General features: G+C 29.7%; 1 protein-coding gene across 1 annotated transcript; it reads left to right on the top strand.

Annotated features, from left to right (window-relative positions):
- Positions 1-8,533: 8,533 nt before the first annotated feature.
- Positions 8,534-17,681, top strand: LOC107625696 (disease resistance protein RPV1-like). The gene is made up of 5 exons (XM_016328390.3): positions 8,534-9,030; positions 12,222-13,323; positions 13,475-13,744; positions 14,642-15,421; positions 16,984-17,681. The coding sequence occupies exons 1-5, from the start codon at positions 8,534-8,536 to the stop codon at positions 17,518-17,520; spliced, it is 3,186 nt and encodes a 1,061-aa protein (XP_016183876.1). The 3' UTR covers positions 17,521-17,681.
- Positions 17,682-17,995: the final 314 nt, after the last annotated feature.

Consider the following 17,995-nt stretch of genomic DNA (forward strand, 5'->3'; position numbering starts at 1 on the left):
AATGCCCCAAGGCAAGGTCCAATAAAATCAATGCATAAGTGTTGTGAAATGAAAAAGAAAATGTATGAGTATGTGAAAAAGTGAGAAAATGGGTAGTTAGGTTAGAACTTAATTGTATAGGATGTCATAGGTTAGGTGGGAAGTTTAAGCTTATCAAAGATTCAAATTTCAAGCTCACTTGACCAAATATGCATCCTACCTTGACCCTAGCCCCATTACAACCAATGAAAAGACCTCATGATACTTGTATGCATGCATGAAATGAATGTTGATTGTTAGAAGAAAAACAAATCTTGGAAAGAATGAAATAGAGGAGAATTGAGTGAATCAACCCTAAACACTTGAGTGAATAGAGTGCAAACACTACCGGTGAGGGTTTGATGCTCAATTACATGTTTTCACCTATGATCATCATTCTTCATGCAAGTTTGTAAAAATATTTAATAACTCAATTCAATTGTGGATTAGACTTGTTAGTCCTTAGCCCTTGTGCATATATGTTTCTTGGGAATTGATTTATTTTGACCAAGCACTTGCATTCATTTAGATAGTTGCATATAGGTAGATTGCATTTAGTTAGTTTCCATTGAATAAATGTTGATACCCTTTGTTTCTCTCTTGGCTTAAGCATGAGGACATGCTTGGTTTAAGTGTGGGGAGGTTGACAAACCCCATTTGTAGGGTTTATCTTGTATTGATTTTTGGGAATTTTATCACCTTTTACCCATATTTATTCAAGAAATAGCATGGTTTTGTATATTCTCCTTTAATTGTGCTTGAATGTGAAAACATGCTTTTTAGGACTCAAAATAGCTAAATTTAATTCACCTTGATTCTATTAGATGCCTTGATATGTTTGTTAAGTGATTTAAGGTTTAGGAGGCAAAGATTGGATCAAGGGAATGAAGAAAGAAAGCATGAAAAGTTGGAGAACTCATGAAGAAATGAAAGAACCGGAAAGCTGTCAAGCCGACCTCTTTGCACTTAAACGACCATAACTTGAGCTACAGAGGTCCAATTGATGCGGTTCCAGTTGGGTTGGAAAGCTAACATCCGGGGCTTCGAAACGATAAAAGATTTGCCATAGTTGTATCGTGCATAGGGGCGCGTACGTGCACGGTACGCGGACGCGCCGATGGTGGCACATGACCCACTTAATGCAAACGTGGCCAGCGATTTTAGAAGCCTTGTGGGCCCAATCTAACTCATTTCTGATGCTATTTAAGCCAAGGATTGAAGGGGAATCAACATACTTTTCATACTTTTTCATACTTTTCATACTTTTTCATACTTTTCATACTTTTCATACTTTTCATACTTTTCACACTTTAGATGTTAGTTATCATTAGTTTAGTTTTAGCTTAGTTTAGTTTTGAGAGTTAGTTTCTAGAGAGAGAAGCTCTCACTTCTCTCTAGAATTAGGATTAGAATTAGGTTTAGTTTTTAGATCTAGGTTTTAATCTTTGCATTCTTCCACTTCTATCTCTCAATTCTTTGTTGCTACATTCAATCTTCTTCTATTCCTTTGTTGTAATTTCCTTATTATTGTTCTTATGTTTTGTTGTAGATCTACTTTTGCTCCTTCTATTTTCTTTCAATTCAATTAGAGGTAATTCATAATAATGGTGTTCCTTTTGATTGTGGTTGTTAATTCCTTGCCATAATTGTTGTTAGATTCTATTTTTGTTATCAATTTACTTTGCTTTTCTTTTATGCCTTCCAAGTGTTTGATGAAATGCTTGGTTGGATTTTAGTGTAGATTTTGTTCCTCTTGGCCTAGGTAGAGTAATTAGTGACGCTTGAATTATCTAATGTCTTTGTTGATTGATAATTAGAAGTTGCTAATTGATTTAGATACCACTAAAGCTAGTATTTCCCTTGGGAGTTGGCTAGGACTTGTGGAATCAAGTTGATTCATCCACTTGACTTTCCTCCATTATTAGAGGTTAACTAAGTGGTAGCAATGGACAATTGTGGTCACAATTGAGGAGGATAACTAGGATAGGACTTCTAATTCTCACAACCTTGCCAAGTGCTTTTTAGTTGTTAGTTTATTTTCATTGTCATTTACATTTCATGTCTCTTATCCCAAAACCCCAAAATACAATCCATAACCAATAACAAGACACTTCATTGTAATTCCTAGGGAGAACGACCCGAGGTTTAAATACTTCGGTTTATAGAATTTAGGGGTTTGTTACTTGTGACAAACAAATTTTTGCATGAAAGGATTATTGTTGGTTTAGAAGCTATACTTTACAACGAGATTTCATTTGTGAATTTCTAAACCGTCAAAAATCCATTCGTCAATTCACCACCATTATCTGCTCGAACACATTTCAGTTTCCTTCCTATTTCTCTTTCAACACTTGCATGAAAGTGTTTGAAGATACCGAGCACCTGATCTTTAGATTTCAAAACAAAAGTCCACACTTTTCGAGAATAATCGTCAATAAAAGTAACAAAATATGATGCACAACTTAGTGTCTTAGCATCTATAGTGCAAACATTAGTGTGAACTAAATCTAGAACATGTGATCTCCTATGAGATCCATAACTATGAAATAATACTCTAGCATGCTTTCCAACAAAACAATGAGTACAAGTATTAAAAGTTGTACCTTTCACTGGAAGTGAGTGCTTCTTGGCTAAGACGTTTAGTCCTTTCTCGCTCAAGTGATCAAGACTTATATGCCACAAATCAGAAGAGGAATCATCAGCTACATTCTCCTCTTCTTTGCACAACTTTACTTGCAATCGGTAGAGAGTAGTGAGATTATTATCTTCTTTAGCAATAATGAAAGCCCCTTTGGTAATCTTACATTTTTTACTACCAAAGGAAGTGCAATACCCCTCTTGATCCAATGCCTTCACTGAAATAAGATTGAACCGCATATCTAGCGCATGCCTAGCATTCTTCAACTGCAACTTGCATCCCATGTTGGTTTCAAGCCACATATCACCCATACCAATGATATCACACACTCCTTTATCTTCCAATTTGATCTTGCCAAAATTTCCAGCAGTATAGGAAGTAAAAAATTCACGCCTCTGAGTGACATGATATGAGGCACCAGAGTCCATAATCCAAGTAGAATTATCACAGATAAGATTCACATAATTTTCATCATATGTGATAAGAATATCTTCATAAACAATAACATCAGTTTTTTTTTATCACTATCTTTACTTTTGTCTTTGTTTCTTCCCCTTGATTGTTTTCTTTTCAAGAACCTACAATACCTCTTGATATGCCCCTACTTGCCACAATGGTAACAAATGAACTCATTTTTTGGCTTGTACTTTCCTCTTGACTTGCTTCGACTCTCTGACTTATCAGAACTATGAGGTTTTCTACTTTGACTTCTCCCTCGTGATTCTGAAACAAGTGCTTCTGACTGGGAGGAGACATTAGTCAAACCTCGCTCTCTTCTTCTAGCTTCTTCATTCAACATGCTCTTTTTAACCATTGCTAACGTTAACTTTTCTTTTGGAGCTGAGTTAGTCAGTGTCACAACCAAAACTTCTCAACTATTAGGCAAAGAGCTCAACAACAACAAGGCTTGCAACTCATCATTCAAAGTGATTTTATTATTTGTTAGTTGGTTCACCGTCTCCTGAAAAATGTTCAAGTGCTCCGGTATTGATTTACCTTCAATATACTTCATATTGACAAGCTTCCTAATCAAGAAAACTTTGTTTTGTACATTCTTTCTCTCATATAACTCCTTTAATTTCTTCCACACCTTCTCGGCACTCGTTTCGGTGTCAACATGTGGATACACGCTAAGATCAAGCTATTGTCTAATCAAAAGAACTATTTCAATGTCAACATGTGGATACATGCTAAGATCAATCCATTGTCTAATCAAAGCAACTGCCTTTTGATTCAGCTGCTTCCATTTAGTATCGGATTTGGTACCTTTGGATTTATCCCCTTCCACAAGATCATACAAGTCCTTGCTATACAACATATCTTTCATGAGGATCTTCCAAGGATCTTCCAAATCGAGTAATTTTGGGAATTCAATTTGACCATATTTGGCCCATGAGTATTTTTCTTCATTTAATCAGCACAGAGATAAACAACCAAGACTCTAGATACCACTTTGTTGGGCCACAACCAAGACTCTACCACTTTGTTGAGCCACCGTGGGGAGCTTTCGACCACCAAGGAGATTTTAGGGAGGAATCAAGTGAGAAAAAATATAAGATGACAAGACACCACATCCAACTCAAAAACCTTAAGGTAGTAAGTTAATGGATCTCTCATCTTATAAACTTCTCACTCGTCCTTGCTTTCTTTGATGCGGGACTAACTTCATACACTTCTCAAACTTGCAATATTAACAATATCCCACTCAAGTGTGAGCCTCCATATTAAGCATCAACTCCCCCTCTTTCTAACTCCTCCACCACGAGTATTCATCCATCACACCGCCACAACCACACCGCGGGACACGCCGCGCCAGACTACCTTTGCCGGGAAGACTTTTGATACTTTACCTTGAATACTCCTTAAACCAGACCGATTAACCATCGGCACTGATACCACTTTGTTGGGAAGATTGAGGTTCAATAAGAACCTGTCTAACAGTAGAACCACCAAAAATAATTTTTTTACAACCTGTGCGATTAAATAGGTAATACCAAACATACTCCAAGCAGCAAATATAATGGCAGAAATTAAATAATCAAACACCAGAATTTTATTGTGGAAAAACACCCCAAAAGAGGGATAAAAAATTCACAGGACCTATTTCAGTAAAATCTTTCACTATCAAAATAATGGGTACACAGTCAATCTTCCTAGTAGCACTAGGGCATCTCAACAATCAACAAGATACATCATCAAAACTGATGGAATCAATATAAATTCTCCACAAAGTGGATATCTCAAATCTGACAAAAGAGAAGGCAATACAACTAGCAAGTTATATCCTAATGTTCGTCTCTACACCAGGAATAACATACTAAAATTTTATAAGAAATAGAACGAATTTACCAAGTCAATAAGATCAAAATGATACCACCATTTTTCTCCAATTCTTCTTCTCTTCATCAAACCACGCTGCTTCGTTTCCCTTCATTCAAAATGAATGAAGCTTCTCTCTATCTCTCTCGTGGCTTTTGCCACTTTTTGAAGTTGTAGACCCACCAACAGTATTGAACAAATTGGGTTCTATTGATAGGTGTGCTTCCTAAAATTACGAAAGGGATTGAAAAAATAAAGATTTAGTAAAAAGGAACAATGATAGTTGGACTGTTCGAACTTCGAAATGTGGTGTTGACCAGTAGAAGTAGCAATATATATTCTATTCATGAGTATTTAATTCAACCTAATCTAATTTGTTGTGAGTAGAGTTGAGGGCGAAGCGAGTTTGAGTGAGGATTGAGAGTCTCAATCCTATTCGACTAACCCATACTCTATATATGTATATGTAATGTTATATAAAAATAGATTTCAGTAAAAAAAATTTTAATTTAACTACTGAGCCAAGGTTAATAATTTGATAATTTGATACTTTTGTTTATATAAAAGCCAATTGTATTTAGTGATATATAAATACTCAATTTTAACACACCCCTAATCTCTTCACTTATATCACCCCTATCCAGCGACCGGTCGTAATCTCTCATCTCAATCTCTCTGCATCTCTCTGCCAAAAATTTGTGCTCCTTACTCCAGCACTTCATGCCCATGCTCGTGTTTAACGTTGCGTGGTTGCTGTGCTCCGTTTGGTGCTGTGGTTGTGTGCTCTATTGTTGCCATGGTCAAAATTGTTCGTAGAAGCTACCCTCCCCCTGTAGTTGAAGTACTTGGCGCTACTTTGATTTAATTCAAAAGATAAGCTAGATTCACTCCTAAATGTCCATCAAACCTTTGAAACAAGTTCAAATAGTCGTTAAAGTTTTTGTTCTTGCTAAATTATGTTGTGTTACTGATTATTATTATTATTGCTTGAGTTTTCTTTTGGATTTTTCCTTGATTATTTATCGATATATGAAATTACGTTCTGTTTTGATTATTATTATTATTAGGTGATTTTTACTTATTAGTGATGATGTTGTTGTAGCAAATGTAATGTTCATAGACTTACAATAATTTTATTCATATTTACGTTATTAATTTAAACAAAGAATTTTATGTAAAATTAAATGAACATTTGATGATTATATTATTTATAGGATGATTGTGTTATTTGTGAAATATTTGTGTTATTTGTATTAAAATTTTAATTTACATCCTCGTTAAGTTATATAATAATAATAATAATAATAATAATAATAATAATAATAATAATAATAATAATAATAATAATACATCTTTTTGCTAAAACCGTGAATAGGATCAGGTAGGTACTCACGAGTTGAGAACAAGTAGAATTAGAATTGTCATATTCTTAACTTGCGGATAAGATTAGGATCGAATCTAAATTCTATTATTTTAATAATAAAATACACCCAATTTAAAAAAATAAGATAAGACATTTTATTTTCACTTGTTTTTTTAGTATATATATATCTATATATAATTTTATCCAATTTTTAATTAAGATTTTATATTATTTTTTAGAAATTTATCTATAATGTAATCAAGTTTGATTTGATAAATAGGTAAAGGCTTTATAAAAATCAGTCATTAGTAGATGTTGTGTGGTTCTTTGTTGTTGAGAAGACAACTAGTTATATTACCTAGCTAATAATTATACAAACCAAAAGATTTAGGATAGTTTGGAGAAACAGCTTAATTAAGTTTTTTTAAAAAAAATAATTTAAATAATAAATAATTATATTAAAAGTAGTTTATAATTAAATAAGTTATTTTGTGTTTAGGTTTTTAGTTTTAAAAGTGCTTATTTTATAGAAATATGATAAAAAGTAAAAGTATTATGAGAGAAGTCATTTTTTTTAACTTCTGTATAAACTTTTAAATAATTTCTTAAAAAACTACAATTTAATTTTAAAAATTATACTAGACATTAATACTACTATTTTTTATAAGTCAAAAATTAAAAAATATTACTTTTGAGGCTTCCCAAACGGCCCTTATTAGATGTATTGAACAACTTGGTTCTATCGATAATTGGACTGTTCAGGCTTCGAAAAGTGGTGTTGACTAAATAGTAGAGGAGCCTGAGGAGCAAACCTTTTTTTTACCATAAATTCAGAGAATAATTAATTAATTTTTACACAGAACCACTATTGATGAATAACGTGATACCTGAGTAATTATTATTATCGAAAAGTTACTCATATATGACAGAAGAGTAAAAATTACTAATAAAATTTAATATTAATCTATACATATAACTCATTAAAATATTAAAATTTATATTAGTCTACAATATAAAAATTTATATGTATTTTTGTTTATTTTTTATTTTTTTTACTCATAAATTAAGAAAATTATTAATTTCAAATTCATCAACAAAGATTAGCGGTAAAGTATTTATTACAGATGATTTAATAAGAATAATATAATAATTATATCAGTATTTATGGAAAATCCAAATCCTTCTTGCCATGGCTTATCATACTAATGTAACGTGGCTACCGCCCCGTAAATAGGGGGGTAAGAAAGAGAGAGGAGGGGGCCTCTGGAATTTTTTAAGTTCGGAATCAAGGGTCGTTTGTCATTTCAATCAATTTTAAGGAGATTGAGTGTTTTTTTAATCTTGCCATAAGTTTGTACGAGAGCATGGTCACAATACCTATACCTATTTAAGTAAGGAATTTTATTTTTAAGAGTAAACTAATATCTTTATCTCCAATATTTAAATTAAATTTTAATTTGAATCAAATTTTAATTTGATCTTTAATATTTTAAATAAATTTAATATTATCTTATTCTACTGTTAAACTTAACATAAATAATTAACATATTTAATAATCAATAAAATGTTCGATCTTAGTACATAAATAAATTTAATCTATTAATAATTGCTAATATATAAATTTTTTTTGTTAACTATTCGAGTTAAATTTAACCGTAAAATAATATTAAACGTGTTTGAATTTTTTAAGATTGAAATAGAGTATTTGAAATATTAGACATTAAATTAAAATTTAATTCAAATACTAAAATAGTACTTTATGGTAGTTTTAATTAGCAACTAATTGATCTTTTTTTTTTAATTTCTTTTCTTCTTTTTAATCTTTATCTATTTATTTATGAAAAAGTCTAGGGCCAGTAATTTTATGAAATTCTAGCCAGCATGTAACCATCAAAGAAGAGTGAGCTATTGGATAAAATTTCACATTAATCTCACACCATTAAAAGTCTCATGAGGACTATTTAATGGCTATAAATCCCAAATGTTGCTGCCCTAGCATTCCTCTTTATTTATTATTTTGTTATCCCTATCCCTAACACAGACCGTTTATCTTTCGCTAGGTACACATTGAGAAGATCCAAAAGTCCAATAATACTTACTATTAATAATCAATATCTTCTTTCTGTTAGCTTAGATCTTCTCCTCTACAAAATCCAACGGTGTTGCATGCAATTCAAACACCTTTATCCATTATTATGCCTTCAAAATCCACCACCACCACAAGTAGTTCATCATCAGAGCGAAGATGGATCTACGATGTGTTCTTGAGTTTCAGAGGAACCGACACTCGCACTATCTTCATTTCTCATCTCTACAACTCCCTCACAAACGCAGGAATCTACGTTTTCAAGGACAACGAGGAGCTTCGCAAAGGAGGCCAGGTTTCATCGTTACTCATGCAAGCAATCCAAGTTTCTAGAATCTCCATCGTTGTTTTCTCAAAGAACTACGCGAACTCCAAGAGTTGTCTGAAAGAGCTGCAGAGAATTATGGATTGTCGAAGAAGCATAGGCCAAGTTGTTTTTCCTGTTTTCTACAACGTAGAACCCTCTCATGTGCGTCATCAGAGAGGTGCCTTTGGAAGAAGCTTTCAGGATCTTAAGAAAACAATTTCAAAGAACAAAGCTCAACTTTGGGGTACTGCGCTTCGTGATGCTGCTAGTTTGACCGGATTTCATCTCAATAATTCCAGGTACATTTATTTTTTGAATAGAGTTCTATGGAAGGATATTGAAGAAAGAGCAAGTTATATATTGTATTATGATTGAATGAACATATACAAGTAAACGAGTCTCTAATAAAATAACTGAATAACTGTTATTAACTGAAAGGTAAGGTAGTTATTCTGTTTTAAGTAACTTGATCTCTAAGCAAAAGATTCTATTTTAACTTTTATATAATGCAACAGATTCTGTTATCATCTGCCTCTTATTATTTTTTGTCTGATTTTTCATGCATTATATATGTAAGTTAATCTTCATGTTCCCCTCTTATAATTTTACTCGATATCTTTCTTGTTTTATTTGAGTTTTGGATCCATGTATTCAACTCTCGTTGAATCAAGAAAATATTTTGAAGTATTAGATACACAACACTCCTTCTGTTTTAAAATAAGTGTCGCTTTTATTTTTGAATTCATTGAAAAATTAAAATTAATTATTATTTTTTATCATTTTATTGAATTTTTAATTAAATTTTTATATTTTTATTTTTTTTATTGAGTCTCTGTATCATAATAAATTTTGTAATTAAGTTCATATTTAACTGAATATTCTATATAATTTAATAGAATATTTTATTAATAATTTCAATATTTTTGTTATGATATAAATTTAATTATAAAATCTGATATAGTACAGGAATTTAATAAAAAATATAAAAATTTAATTAAAAATTTAGTAAAATTATAAAAATGATAAAATAATTAAACAAAAATTTAATGTATTTAGATAAACCACTCGTTTAGATACATTAACTTTCAATTAACCAAAAAATGAAAGCGATATTTATTTTAAAATGGATGGAGTATTAATTAAGCACATAAATAATAAAATAAACACACTAAAAAAGGGGTTTACATATCAAATTTTGATACAATTCTTTTTTATTTTAAATATTATTAATAAAAAATAAGATATTTTTTATTTTTAATATTTGTTGATTTTATATCAAATAATTTTTACTTAGTCACTTATCATAATCACATATTTATTAGTACATTAAATAAAAAAATTTAAAAATATTCAAATTGTTTTTATATAATAAAAGGTAATACACTTTAAAATATATTTTTATATAATTTACTAAAAGTATATGTAGTATTAACCATAATTTTCTTTTTATTTTTTTTAATAAAAAGTATTATCAATTTGTTTTTTATTTAAAAAAATTACTAACTTATAAATATTATTTTTGTACTCAACATTATTTATATTTTATTTTAATTTTATTTTTAATATTTGGTTCTAATTTTATCATTGACATTTTAATATGTTTTAATTATGCTCTTAGGTAAGATAATATATGATTTGGCAATCTTTTACTAATGTGTATTACTGATACATTATCAATAGTTACCACATGTCAGTAACACAACATCATATAATTGCCATGTCAATATTTTTGTCAGTAATATTAACACTTAAAAATATAATTAAAACACACTTAAACTCTTAGGCTCAAAATTAAAACAAATTACATATTAAAGATATTTTAAAAATTTTTAAAAATATTAAGAATAAAAAATATATTTTATTCTTTTAATAATTAAATATTAATATTATTTAAATAAAAAAACAGTTTTTATATATTTTAAAAAATAATTATAGTAATTTAAATACTACTTTGTAATTAATTTGACTATAATATTGTATATATTTATTTTATCATTTTTTTTATTTATAATCAATTTGACTATTATGTTGTATATTTATTTTATCATTTTTTTATTTATTCATTTTTCTCCACCCATGTAAAAAGGATTAAAATATTCTAAAGTGAGAAAGTTAATAAAGTTCTTAAATTAAGATAATGTGATATATATTTTATGAAAATCACAAAATCAATAGTGATTAATCCTTCACTTTATCACTTTACCAATTTTTTTATTTTAGAGTGAAAGAATGTTTAATAAAACAGAGAAATGAACTGAATTGTTAATTTATCATTAACTAATTAGATGTTATATAATAGGAAAAGTTTAGGAGGGCAGCAATTTTGTTAAATTTTGGCCAGCAAGTAACCAGCAAAGAAAAGTGAGTCATTGAATGAAATCCCACATCCATCTCACACCATTGAAATCATCATTGATGACTATTTGATGGTTACAAATTACAAAGTTGCTGCCCCCTAACATTCCTCTATATAATATATGAGATAACTCTGCTATATATATAGCAAACTACCACAATTATATTAAAACAGAAATAACAAAATTAAAAATAAGATAGATTAGGCTTAACAGTCATTTAACAAGTGTGACTTGATCTTCTTGATCTTGATCTATTATATTACATACATATTTTATCTCTATTATACAGGATCTAAATTCACATAAAAAATGTCTTAAGATGGACTATGATATACATATAACCTTACTTATTTATGTAACATATACAATTTTTTTTTCTTTCTTTTCCACCAAAACTTTCCCCTTTCCGATCCAACCTACTAGATTTTAGTTAGGTATTGTCGTAGTTACGGATGACAAAAAAAATTCGCATTCACATATATCTATGAGAATTATCCATGACAAGGAGACCAACAACAATCCACAAAATCTCTACATAGACAAAAATCTATTCCAGTGAATAAATGAGAAAGGGGACAGGGATTAAGAAACTCGTAAATTTTTTTGCGAAAAGAAATTTACTTAAATACTTTTATATATATAAGTTGTGTAAATAATTTTAATTTATTTTATTTTAATTTATATATTAAAAATTTTATGTATATATTATTATGTTGAATTTGTATTTAAATTGTGTTTAATTTAATATATTTAATTAAATTATATAAAATTTATTATAATTGAATTAACTTTTTTTTTTTAAAAATTTAAAATTTAATAATATTCATAGATATCTAGAGTATCTGGCTCTCCCGAGTAGAAAAATAAGCAGGAACCTATGATGGAATAAGACAGAGATAGGGGCATTTTATTTAACGGAGACCGAAGAAGGGAAGGGATTCCCACCCCATGGCATCCCTAGCTAGCCACAGCAATGATAGCATGCATGCGTAGATAGAAGAATACCATGTCACATCTTTAGAGAATAACTCGATTAATGATTAGAAGATTTTGCATAGAATGAGTTAGTTGAGTTCTCATAACACTGAATTGTTACAACCAATAACTAACAACTAATTATTCCTTAATTACAGGAATGAAAGTGAAGATATCAATAAAATCATTGAAACTATCACTGATTCGCTGGACAATACAGTCTTGTTTGTTGCACAACATCCAGTTGGAGTACAACCTCGTGCTCAACATGTGATTAAACTATTGAACTACCAAGAATCAAAAGATGTCATGCTATTGGGGATCTTGGGAATCGGAGGGATTGGGAAAACAACCATTGCCAAAGCCATTTACAATCAGATTCACCCCCATTTTGAGTCTTATTGCTTTCTTTCAAACATCAGAGAATTCTGGGAGCAGAGTACTACCAGTCAAGTGTATTTACAAGAAAGGCTTCTTTCTGATATTTATAAAACAACAAAGATCAAAATACATAACATTGAATCAGGCATATTCATTTTGCAACAAAGGCTTCGTCATAAACAAGCACTCCTCATACTCGATGATGTTGATAAGATAGAGCAACTAAAAGCCTTGTGTGGAAGCCGCGAATGGTTCGGTCCTGGAAGTAGAATAATCATCACAACAAGAGATGAACATTTACTCAAACTGCTCCAGGTTGATCACATATCTAGAATGCCGGAAATGGATCAAGACGAATCTATTCAACATTTCAGTTGGCATGCATTCAAACAACCATGTCCTAGAGAAGATTTCGATCAACTTTCTAGAAATGTGGTTGCATATTGTGGAGGACTACCTTTAGCTCTTGAGGTTATTGGGTCATTTTTGTTTGATAAGAAAGTAAGAGAATGGGAAAGTGTGGTGGATAAGCTGAAAAGAATTCCCAATGATCAAGTACAGAGAAAGTTGAGAATAAGCTTTGATAGTTTGAATGATGATACAGAGAAAGAAATATTTCTTGACATTGCGTTTTTCTTTATTGGGATGGACCGAAATGATGTAGTACATATTTTAGATGAATATGATGCTGCGATTGGAATCAGTGTTCTTGTAGATCGAAGCCTTGTCACCATTGACAATAATAACAAGCTTGGAATGCATGATTTGCTACGAGATATGGGGAGAGAAATTGTTCGCGAGAAATCACCAAAGGAGCCAGAGGAACGTAGCAGATTATGGTTGCAAAAAGATGTGTACCATGTATTGTCAAATCATATGGTACCATAAAAAATACACAAGTTCTTTTTACCTAACAATTTAAAAATATTTAAGATAAATAGTTCTGTGACATAATATCGTATCAGAATTTTTATTACTATAAAATTTAGACATTGATTCTTTGTGTTTTTCTTTTTTGTTTTAATTATAGGGGACAAAAGCTATCGAGGGATTGACTTTAAAGTTGACCAATTCGGTTAGTTTGGAGGCAAAAATGTTTAAGATGATGAAGAGACTTAGATTACTTCAACTTGCTGGTGTGCAACTAGATGGAAATTTTGAGGATCTTCCGAAACATCTAAGATGGCTTCATTGGCATGAATGCTATTTGAAGTACATACCTTCCAACTTTGATCAAGCAAGTTTAGTTGCCATTGAATTAGAATTCAGCAATCTCAAGTTTGTGTGGAAAGAGGCCAAGGTATAACGGTTGAGTATTGTTCTTAACAAACTATTTAATACATGCAAAAATTAAATTAATTATCGGGCTTCTCAAAGAAATAACAAAAATTGACTAATAATTAACCACTAGAAATTTCATGCATTTAAAAAATAAAAAAGTTATATATTCAAAATTTAAATGTTTGTTTAGGTGTTATTAAATTTATAAAAAAAGATTTTTTTCAATAAAAAAATTAATTTTTTTATTTTTTAGTGTGTTTGGTAAATTTCTAATAGTAAAAGTGAAAACACTAGAAAAATAAAAAAATATATCTTTTTTGAAAAGTTATAATTTACATCTTTTTTTAAAAGATCTTTTTTTCCTAAAAAAATATGCTTTTTATATAATAAATGAATAAAAAAGTATTTTTATCTTATTTTACTCAAATATAATTGATAAATAAAAAGATATTTTTATATGAGATATCCAAATATAAAATTACTTTTACTTTTACAGTTTTACTTTTATAAAGGATCTTTTAAAAAAACATTATTAAAAAAAAAAAGATCTTTTCTAAAAATGGCATCCAAAGTCCAAACAAGTCCTTAAAATTTTTTCATTTTAAATTTATGTTAATTGGCTATTGACTAATTTTTATTGTTTTTTCATATTATTGGGCATATTTTTTAGGGACAATAACATAGTATTTTGGTCATGTTGTATATATATAAAAAATTTGCCACTAATCAACCACTCATATATAATATATATTGAAATACGAAATATATATTAAAAATATGTTGAATAACACATATGAAACACAAAAATACTTATTTACTGATTTAATAGCTAATTTTTTTTTTTGAAAATAGCATTTTTGAACTTTTAAGGTTATATAGTGTCCTTGCAAATTAACTTCTCTAATTTTTTTTCCAGTTCATGGAGAAGTTGAAAGTTCTAAATCTTAATCACTCTTATAACTTGACACAAACACCTGACTTTTCATACTTGCCAAATCTTGAAAAGCTGCTACTCAAAGATTGTTCAAGCTTATCTACAATTTCAGACACAATAGGACATCTGAAAAAGATTCTTGTAATAAATTTAGAAGACTGCACAAGCCTTGGCAACCTGCCAAGAAGCTTTTACAAGTTGAAATCTCTGACCACTCTCATCATTTCCGGATGCTCAATGATTGACAAATTGGAAGAGGACTTAGAACAAATGGAGTCATTAATAACTTTGATTGCAGACAAGACTGCAATAACACAAGTGCCATTTTCAATAGTAAGATCAAAAAGCATTGGATATGTTTCTTTGTGTGGTTATGAAGGATTCTCACGTGATGTGTTTCCTTCTCTCATTTGGTCATGGATGTCACCAACAAGTAAATATAACCTCTCATCCATGGTTCAAGCATCTTCTTCAGCACTTATTCCATTAGATTTACCAAAGCTTAGGAGTCTCTGGGTGAAGTGTGAATCTGATCTTCAATTAAATGGAGGTGTAGCAAGAATTTTGGCTACCTTGTTTGCCACATACAACAAGGAACTAGAAGCAACACCAACTACGTCACTAGTCATGGAGAATATCAAAGGTTCAGAAATATTTGATTTGAGCAATCAATCTCACAATTCTGAATCACTCAAGTGCCTTATAATTGAAGTTGGAATGAAGAGTCATGCCACCAACGCCCTTAAGGACAAAATTTTACAGGTTTTTCTCTCAAATTATTTCTACTGAAATTAATTTAATCAATTTGGTAGTCTTAAAAATGCTCAATTAATTAGGCTAGTGGCAAAAAGATGAATGTGATTTATGGTTATAATATTCAGGTACTAGTACTAGGGGAACATTTGGTTTGAGTTTTTTATTTGAAGATTTTAAAAAGGAAAAAGAGAAAATAAAAAATTATTTTTTTAATATTTTCTCCTTTTTTTTTATAAAATCTTGAAAATAAAAAACACCAAAAATAAAAACACAAACCAAACTTATTCAAAATTGTGCATTTTTTTTTAAAGAGAAACTTTTGGAAACTAACAATTTTTAGAATTTTTTGTCATCATTTAATTAGTATACAAACATTAAATTATCTTTAACACATATATTATACTAATGAGTTATGCTACGTGTATACTAAAATTAGCCATAAAGTCAGCCACCAGTCTAAAATATATGTTGGAATACAAATATACATTGAAAATAAATTAAAACACACATATATTTATATACAAATACATTAATGGCTTATTTTAGTAGCTGATTTTAGTATACAAATAATATTTTTGTATATTAATTTATATGTGCAAACTCTAAAAAAATATAGATACAAACTATATTGATTTATGTGTGTAGAGCTTTAGTAAATATAAATGCAAAACTATATGATTCTTGTGTGTAAAATTCTTGTAAATATGAGTGCAAATTATTGTTGGCGTGTTAACCAAAAATAATAATATTTACTGTGAACATGTAACATTAATTTTTTAAAACTTAGGAACTTAGTTAGCTATTTGGTCAATTTAAAAATCAAATTAAACATAAATAAATTAGTTTCTATACATTATTGTCAAAATAAATTTTATACTGTTAACCAATTGAATAATAATTTCTTGAAATATTTATAATTAGAAAATGCATTAAAATTATCCGCAAGCTAGTAACTAACTATTTATTGTTGCTAAAGTATGTATTATATAGGAATAGCATAACAGCAAGATGGCAGATTTTCACCCTATCCAATTCCATTTCACCTTGTCGTACTTATATTTGTCAAAAACTCACTTCGATATTAACAGTGAGTAGTAAAATTTTGTACCCTAACCCACTCTTGCAGATATCTATCTCATTTCTATAATTTCTAAAATCCAACGTAAAAAAGTGAAAGTTCAAAATTTATAAAACAATGATAAAAATAAAATGTAAGATTCAAATAATCCATTAAAAAAAAAAAAAAAAAACAACTTCTTGAATATTGTGTTAGTTTGTTCAGTACCTAGAGATTTTTTTTAATATCATTTGAATCTTAATTTTTTTTATCATTGTATTATTATTATTATTATACCGAGACAAGTAGGGGTGAATTCTCTCTGAACCTAAATCTGTCCCACTCTGTAAGAGAATCTGTTAAAAAAACCGTTACAAATAAAAGAGGGTTAATAATTATCCTTCCCTAACATATGATGGATTTATTCATGTCTCATGATTCAATATCTTTTATTAACGGTCAACAACTTTTTAGTTTGTGATCCAATAAAATTATCATTTATTGTACACAGGGTTTGATGACAACAACCAATGAGTTTAGTGACAAGTATTGGTTAACATTCGGTTCCAAAGGTTCTTCTGTGGTATTCGAAGTCCCTCAAATGAATGGGTGCAACTTGAAGGCAGTGACATTGCGTATTCTTTATTCTTCTTCCTCAGAAACCATCTTATCAGAATGTCTTAAAAACGTGTTAATCATAAATTACACAAAGTCCACCATTCAAGTCTATAAACAAGACACACTAGCCTCTCTTGAAGATGAGGAGGGAAAAACCATAACTTCACATATAGAACCCGGTAATAAAGTGGAGATTCTTCTTGTTGGTTACAAATTCATTGTGAAGAGAACAACAGTTTATCTGATATATGATGAACCGGTTGACCACTATGCGGAGCACTATCATGCGGATGTTATTGTTTCAAGTGATAATTACATTATTTCTAGTGATAATAATGATATGGAAAGTGATGAATGTTCTAGTGTTTCTGGTGGTGGTCATGATAGGTCAAAGAAGAAATATTCATGTTTCTATTGGTGTTGGAGATAATATGTTAGTACATCAACATAACTATCTTAGTGAGATGACCTAACAAACCCTTGCTTAAGATTCTTAATCTTTTAATTTATCTCGCAATTCCTTGCATTGTGAGTTTCTATTTTGATTCTAATGCTCGACTTTCATTCAATGTATTTCAATACATAGTATTCTAGGATTCATCAATACAAACATGAATACATTTGGGCTCACTAAAACTCTCTTGATTATGATAGATATCCGTGGCTTAGAAAAAAAGAATTGAATCTAGATTTTTTTTTAATTTTTTTTTCAAACTAGATGAATCTTATAGTATCTGTTGAATCATCTCGAATTAAAAAGTATGAGATACTTTTAATTTGTCTCTAGTCGATGGAAGAGCTAAATCAGAATTATGAGAAGGAATAGATGCTGTGAAGTATTTCTAATTATGAAAAGCAAGAGACAATTTTATTTTGTCTCTTGGAGAAGACCAAAATTAGAACAG

The sequence above is a fragment of the Arachis ipaensis genome, chromosome B2, assembly GCF_059453495.1.
Source record: "Arachis ipaensis isolate K30076 ecotype BB chromosome B2, ASM5945349v1, whole genome shotgun sequence".
In the NCBI taxonomy this organism is placed as follows: domain Eukaryota; kingdom Viridiplantae; phylum Streptophyta; class Magnoliopsida; order Fabales; family Fabaceae; genus Arachis; species Arachis ipaensis.